The 8,292-nt window shown below is 43.7% G+C and overlaps 1 protein-coding gene and 1 pseudogene across 1 annotated transcript; one reads left to right on the top strand and one right to left on the bottom strand.

The window, feature by feature from the left end:
* Positions 1-286: 286 nt before the first annotated feature.
* LOC741726 (suppressor APC domain-containing protein 2-like) lies at positions 287-1,665 on the bottom strand. Its single transcript, XM_054687258.2, is given in 2 exon segments — positions 287-1,041; positions 1,044-1,665. Coding segments are annotated over 2 exon segments (1,377 nt in total).
* Positions 2,468-3,396, top strand: PANTROV1R-PS228 (vomeronasal 1 receptor panTroV1R-ps228 pseudogene; annotated as a pseudogene).

Here is an 8,292-nt window from a genome sequence, read left to right as displayed (position 1 = left end):
GGCGGGGGGTGGGGGAAGCTGCCCTTGGACCCGCAGGTCTCGGGCGCAGCCTCAGCGCCGCATCCGAGCTGCCACGCGCCCTCTGCTGGCCTTTGGTGGAAGTGCAGCCTGGCGTGAGCAGTTCTTTTCCCTGGAGATGGGACCCAAAGCAGCACCGCTGGAAACCAGGTATCTGGTAACTCGTGGAGGGGTCCCCCACTGTCCGCTGACAGCGGCAGTAGTAGCTGCGGACTATGCGGACTCAAGAGAGCCCCAGCCCATGTCAGCACCGGAAGCCGAAACCGAGTCAAGGGCTCGATGTGGGGGCCAGCCGGGGACAGGCCTGGGGAGCCCGGATGGCAAGGCGGGCAGGAAGGCGCCCACTCCTGAACTGCCTGGGCCTGCCGGGGGTCTCCAGCCAGAGAGGTTGGGTGCGACGAAGCGCCCGCCCTCGAAGGGCTGAGTGCCAGGCCGGCCCTGGGGGGGCCGGCTCAGCCCACACGGGAAAGATAAAGGTGGAGTCCAGAGGACCCCCATCCTGCTGGCTCAGGGCGCGGGCCTCAAATAGCTGCTTAATGAGCGCCGACTTCTCCTGCTCCAGCTGCGTGATGCGCTCACTCTTCTTGGTCACCTCCTGGGTGAGGAGTCGGTTCTGCTCCTTCAGCATGAGGATGATCTGCTGCTGCCAGCCCGGGGACGAGGTGGACGTCAGGGCAGAGCAAGGGGGCCCGGAGGAGGATGTGGGCAGGGCCCGACAGGCACAGGCCTCAGCCAGCAGCTCCCCCAGCCACCGGGCCACCTCCTGTACCTTGGGCAGTAGCCGTCCCAGTGGGCGAGGGCTCCCCACGGCCCCAAAGTCGGCGCTGGCTCTGCTCTGGCCCAGGCGGCACTGGCGCTCCTGCACTTGTTGCAGCTGCTGCTGGTACCAATCGCGGCCCTGCGCCATCATCTCCAAACCCTGCAGCAGCACCTCCTTCTCCTGCTCCAGCTCCTTCATCTGCTTCAGCAGGCCGCAGTCCACGCCGCTGGTGATGGTGTGCCTCCGGTGTTCCCCTCGGGCACAGGGGTCCGCCGGGCATCCCCTGAATCCGCCTCCAAGGCGCTGCAGGCCGCTGCACCTGCGTCCGCGCCGGGTCTCCGTTCCAGCGCAGCGCTCTGGAACCGCTCGGGCCCCGCGGGGCACTGCGCCGCCTCGGCGGGAGCGTACAGCTGCTCCCGGCTGCGGCCCGCGCCGCTGGGACAGGCCAGAGGGGCGCGAACGCCCAGGGACAGGGGCTTCCTCTCCAGGACCGTCAGCAGATCGTCCGCCGGTGCAAACACCAGGCGCTGCGGGGGCGGAGGCGGAGGCGGAGATGGCGGCGGCGGCGGCGGCGGCGCCTGGTTCGGGGTGCTGCCGTCGGCTCTCAGCAGCGAGGTGCATAGGCCGGCCACGAAGCGCTGGAAGGTTAGGTAGCCGCTGGCTGGGGTCACCTGGCTCAGGCCCTCCAGCACCCCGCTTGGCAGCTCCCGCGCTTCGACCCAGCGGGACTGGATCTCTCGCAGGTGCACGCAGCCGCGCTGCCAGTCGTCCAGGATGTCTAACAGGGTGCGCAGGCTCTGCAGGAAGGCGCGCGGCAGGCCCGCCGTGCTGCGCGCGGGCGAGGCGGGAGACACGCGGCCCGGCTCGGCTGTCGCGGCCCGGGTCATGGGCGCCTGGGCTCGGTCCCCTAGTCCACCCGCGTGCGTCCCCGAGCGACCCCACCGCGGGGCCGGCCCGGCGCGCTCCCAAGACTTTCAATATACTTCACATTAAGAAGATTTTAGTAGAGGACCATAATAAAACTACGTTTAATCCTATTATACTAATTGCTAATAGGGAGTTTTTTTTTGTTTTGTTTTGTTTTGCTATCACAAAACTATCTGAAAAGAACACCTTCTGCTATGTGTCTGTTATATAATTTTTATAGGATACATGAAACGTTGCATGCATGAATGTGATATTCAGCATGATGTCAGAGTGATGTGATATGACAGCCACTCAATGCATTATTATTTTTTTCCAAAATATTTCTGGTGATTGCTTTTTCCATTAGCACAAAATCTACTTCAGTTCTACAAACACCCATGATTCATACCCATGTCACCCATGATTCACCATGTCACAGTTCTGGGTGGTGAAAACTAAATGAAGGAATGCAAAAAGTGAAAACTAAATGCTTACTAAAAAAGTGTGTCCTTGGCACTATAGGAGTAGAGATAATGTGCGCCCTCTACAGGGGTGACTGTGAATGTGTGCGTGTTCGCTCAACTATGTTAATTTGGTTGATCATATAATGATCAGGCTGGATGTTTAAGAATTTATATGTGATGATCAACATTAATCAAAATGAATGGATGGATTTAAAATGATAATGACGGTGATAATTTTGAACTTGAAGTAACATTGATGATGGAAGTTCTATTGGTTGTTTTTTTCAGCTACATAAAATATTTCCTATTTGCCATTAAAATGAACAGTTTCCACTTAACGTTATCATTCAAAAGTGCCTTCTTTGCCCAAGCTGATGTTGGAGTCTCCACCAACATCCTCCTCTTTTTCTCTTGTATCATGACGCTCCTTCTGGATCTCAAGCTCACTGACCTGACCACCAGTCACTTGGACCTCGTCCACATCATGATGCTGCTCACCACTGTGTTCTTGGTGTCTCGAGACCTTTTTAAGTCCCTTCATTTTGAAGATGACTTCAAGTGTAAGATGCATTTCTAGGTGAGCGGGGTGATGAGGGACTCTCCATCTGCATCACCTGCCTCCTGAGCATGCTCCAGGCCATCATCATCAGCCCCAGGACCTCCTGGTTCGTGAGGTTTAAATATAAATTCACAAATCACATTTCACATGTTGTTGTCTTCTTATGGTCCTTCAGTTTGTCCTGCAGTAGTTACATAATCTTCTACACTGTGGTTTCTTCCAATACGACTCACACCAGTTTTCTGACACTCAATAAATACTGCCTCATTTCCCCAAGGAAGTCATCATCAGCCACCTTATTTTTCTTACTCTCTCATTATCCAGAGATGTGTCCTTTGTGGGAATTATGCTGCTCTCCAGTGCATACATGGTGACTCTCTTGTGCAGGCATCAGTGGTGATCCCAGCACCTTCACAGCACCAGACTCTCCCCAAGAGTTTCTCCAGAAAAAGGCCACAGAGACCATCTTGCTGTTGGTGAGTTTCTTTGTGGTCATGTACCAGATGGATTTGAGTCTCTCATCCTACTCAATCCTGATATCAACATATGACCCAGTCGTCCTGGGTGTCCAGGGGCGTGTGACCAGTGCCTATGCCACTGTGAGCCCTTTGGTGCTAATAAGGTCTGAAAAAAGGATAATTGATATTCTGCAAATGATGAGACAGAAGTATTGTAAATTTTTTCTATGAAAATAATTATCTGAAAAGGAGATTCTAACATCAGTTAAATTATTCAAGTATCAGAGGATTTGATATTTTATTTCATTGCAAACACTGTTATTTTATGTAAATCATTTGGAAACTGATGCTGCCAAAGACTTGATGGATCCTTTAGTTCATTGTCCACCATGATTTCATAGCCCAGTATGTTTGCAGTTTCTTGCATTTCATTTTGATTTCTTGAACTTCATTTTAATTTTTTTCTTTTTGAAGTATATTCTTAATAACCTCATATTGGTAATAAGATTTCTCATTTATTTACTTTTGGAAATCATTTAGTGCATCCTTACTTATTCAAAATATGTTAGTGAAGTATCTAATTATTGGTTGAACAGTAACTTCTCTCAGCACTCTTACTTATTTCTCTGTTTTCTGGCTGAACACAGGCTGTGGAGACTTTGCTCTCACCTTCGTTGGTTCTCTCTTCTTTTCTCTCTCAAGGCTTTAAAGATTTCTTTCTTTTTTTTGGTGTTATGCAGTTTGACTTTTATTTCTGTTGAGTATTTTTTTGTTGGTGGTCACTTTTAATCACAATACACTTCTGCATTCAAGAGTTCCTGATATTCAGTTTCAGAAATTTATAAATATTTATTAGTATGATTTGTTACTTGTATGTAAGCTAGTGAAACCTATGTGTTTGATTTCATCTCATTTTATTCTTTGTACATGTATAATCATATTAGTATTGTGATCATTTTGTTTTTCTGTAGTTCGTTTATTTCTTCATTTCAGTATTCTAGTTCATTAATCCTGTTATTAACTTGGCCTAATTTAATAATTAAACCATACATTGTATATTAAGTTTATTTAAGTTTCAGTTGTTCAATTTCTATTTGAGTCTTTGTAAAACATGCCTGCTTAGTGTGTGTGTGTGTGTGTGTGTGTGCACGTCTGTGTGTATTTGAGAAGAATCTGTCACCCAGGCTTGAGTTCAGTGGTGGTCATAGCTCACTGCAACCTCAAATTCCTGGTCTCAAGAGACCCTCTCACCTCCACCTCCCCAGTAGCTGACACTACAAGCACATGCCACTGTGCCTGGATCATTTTTTCTTATCTATTTATTGTAGAGACAGCTTTTGCTTTGTTGCCCAGGCTGGTCTCAAACTCCCGGCCGCAAGTGATCCTCCTGCCTTGGCCCCCGCAAAGTGCTGGGAGTACAGGCATGAGCCACTGCCCCCAGTGCCCGCTTTAGAACTTCATGTGTTTTCAAAATTATTTTGATATTCAATTTCCCCATTTGTGTTACTGAATTATTTTAAATATGTTTCCAATCTGTGAAGTTTATGTGATGTATAATTTCTTCTTTCCCTTTTTTGGGTAGCTTATTTTGTGTGCTTCATTACTTACAATTATAGAGATCTCACATTTGGGATGGCCCCATTTAGTAATTTTCTCTGTTTATTCCAAGGGGCAGAGTGGACGATCCTCACAGGCTTGAGGTCTTTGTAATCAGCCCTGCAATCAGAGCTGTACCTGAAGGCAGTTCTAACTTCTTGCTATCGTAACTCCTATGAATTTGCCTCTTGATTCACTTCTGGTCCTGGGAAGTTCCCATATTTTTCTACCAGCTCTGCTGGGCAGTTTTAGAATTCTTGTAAACTTTAAATATTTTTAATTTACTACATTAAGTGACCTTTGAGAATATGTTATTCTGTACTAAAACAGCAAATGTCCACATGCATATATGAGTAAAAAATGTTACATAAATATTTTGTGTAGAACAGTGCCCCGTGAGAAATTGCAATTTTTCTCATTTAAAACATCTCAATGCCCATGTATTATACACTAACATTATCTGTGAAGTATAAATATTTTCTTAATACTTGGAAGAATTTTTATGTTTTGGACAAATGTCTGAAGTGATCATGCTCCACTTTAATGCATAACTCCTGCACGTGGGCAGAATTGCTGTTTTTCTATAAAATTAAGAAACTTAATTAGTAGAGTTAAATATATAAATTCAGGTCTTTTGGTTTCAGTTACAAAGCTTCCTCCTTAGCATTTCTCTGGTGCTGTAAAAGTAATCTCAGTTTGAATTTTCCATTTAACCTAGATGTCATTTAAAACAATTTTCGGGATAAAAGACTACCCATTGAGTACAGTGTACACTGCTCAGGTGATGGGTGCACAAAATCTCAGAAATCACCACGAAAAAACTTATCCCTGTAACCAAACACAACCTCTTCCCCAAAAACCTACTGAAATAAAAAATTCACATAAAAGTAAAAAATAGGGGCTGGGCTCGGTGGCTCGCGCCTATAATCCCAGCACTTTGGGAGGCCTAGGCGGGTGGATCACAAGGTCAGGAGATCGAGACCATCTGGCTAACACGGTGAAACCCTGTCTCCACTAAAAATACAAAAAATTATCCGGGCGTGGTGGCGGGCGTCTGTAGTCCCAGCTACTCTAGAGGCTGAGGCAGGAGAATGGTGTGAACCTGGGAAGTGAAGCTTGCAGTGAGCTGAGATCGTGCCACTGCACTCCAGCCTGGGCAACAGAGCAAGACTTCATCTCAAAAAAACAATAATAATAATTAAAAAATAATAAATCTGAAAGGAAATTTGCATGTGGCTACACATTACTTGTTGGTTACACTGTAATTTTTATTGTCATTTTACAGTGTTCAAGAAATACTGCTTATAGGATTTGTGACTTTGTGAAGTTAAAGACACTAATTTAGGTTTAAAACCTTGCAATAGTAAATGATTTTCTTGGTATTGGAAAATTATGTCCATCCTCTTTTTTAGTGCTCAAAAATGCTTATCCCTTTTCCACTTAATTAACTTTCTAATAAAGTTTCAAACTTTCTAATACTTAACACTCTTTATTTTTTCTATACCAGACAGTTGATTTCCATGATCATTTTAATATCAATTAATGTCATTGTAAATGTATCAATTTTTCATTTAATTAATCTCTGTGTATACATTAAACTCTTTGGTATTAAATCTATGTGTAAATGGTTTGAAATTGCACCTAACATATCATTAATTATATCTAAGCATTAATCACTCTGATTAATCCAATTTTCATCTCTTTTTACTGTTTTGCATTTACTGTGTCATTTTGTGTTTATTAAAATCTATAATTCCTTTCCTTCAAACATATTTCCAATATATGAAGTTTATGTGATGTTCAAATAGTAATATTTAGGAGGTAGTTTTAGTTTGTCATTTAGGCAAAATCAAGTTTAATGACACAGTTTTCTAATTAATTTTATTCTTTGTTACCTATTTATAATATTTAAATTTAATGAGCCCATAATTATATATATACGCATATCAATGATGACTACAGTAAAACAATTTAACATATGCATGAACTCGTGTAGTTTCCTTTTGGTGTCAAAGCACCTAAAGTTTACCCTGTTAAAAAATTACCAGTATATCATATAAAAATAGTAACTATAACCTTTAAACTGTACTTTAGTCCTCTAGATTCATTTATTTTATAAACTGAAACGTTGACTTGTGTTTTTTCTCCCCCTAGTTATCATTCTATCCTGTATCTATGTATTTAATCTTTTTAAAGATTTCATATATAACAGAAATTATGCAGTATTTTCCTCTCTCCCTAAGCTATTTCACTTAGCTTAATATCCTCCAGGATCACTTATGTTATCACAAATGGCAGTATCTTCTCCTTTTTAAAAGCTGAAAAATATTATATAATGTATTACACACACACACACACACACACACACACACAAACACCTCCCCATTTTTTTTCTCCACTTGTCCATCAATGCACAGTAACGTGATCCCATGGCTTGGCTGTTGGGAACGATGCTGCGGTGGGGCACGGAGAAGAGGGGAGTGCAGATATCTCTACAAGATGCTGATTTCATTTCCTGTCGATACATAATTTATAAGAGGGGTTGCTGAGCCATATGGTAATTCTACTTTTAGATTTTCAGGAACCTTCATACTGTTTTCCATAATGGCTGTACTAGCTTACATTTCAATCAGCAGTGTACAGAGATTCCCTTCTCTCCACACCATCACCAACACTTGTTATATCTTGTCCTTTTTATAACAGCCGTCCTAAGAGATGGGAGGTGATATCCCATTGTTATTTAATCAGAAACTGTAAAATTCCTAGAAGAATACATAGGGCAAAACTCCTTGACATTGGTTCAGATAATAATTTATTAAATATGACATTAAAAGCACAAGCAACAAAAATCAAAAACACAAGTAGGAGTACATCTAACCCTAAAGCTTCTGCACAGGAGAAACCAATCAATGAAATTAAAAAGAAGCTTATGAACTCGGAGAAAATATTTGCTAACAATATATCTCATAAGGGATTAATATCAAAATACATAAGAAATCCACACAACTGAACAGAAAAAAAGAGAAACAACTCACCAAAATCTAATAACCTGATTTAAAAACAAGCAAAGAACCGGAATAGACATTTATCTTTTAAAAAAGATATAAAAATGGCTAAGAAGTGCTCAACATCAGTAATCATCAGGAAAATGCAAATCAAAGTCCTCATTTACTTTAGATTCTATACTTTATTTCACACAATAAATATGAATGCGTACAGAAGGTACAGTAATCTCCATCCTACAACAGAGGACCCTGAGACTGGTGACTCTGGAATGCATCTGCATGGAGCCGGCCTGGGGTGGGGCGGGGGGATGGTGCTGAAAAGGACAGCAGATGACGTAGAACCAGGGGCAGCGACTCACCTGGGACCCCTCAGCAGAGGAGCCTCGGTCGGTGCCCAAAGCTCAGCAGCACCCTCTGGGGACCTGCTCCCTGCTGGCTTGGTCAGCACCATGGACAGAGGATAGGTGGGCGAGGCAGTCAGAAAAATACAATGGGAGGACAGCCAGGTGCCCTAATCCAGAGCTGC

Source organism: Pan troglodytes, chromosome 6 (assembly GCF_028858775.2).
Source record: "Pan troglodytes isolate AG18354 chromosome 6, NHGRI_mPanTro3-v2.0_pri, whole genome shotgun sequence".
Classification (NCBI taxonomy): domain Eukaryota; kingdom Metazoa; phylum Chordata; class Mammalia; order Primates; family Hominidae; genus Pan; species Pan troglodytes.
The sequence above is the reverse complement of the archived record's forward strand: the minus strand, read 5'-3'. Positions and strand labels throughout refer to the sequence as shown.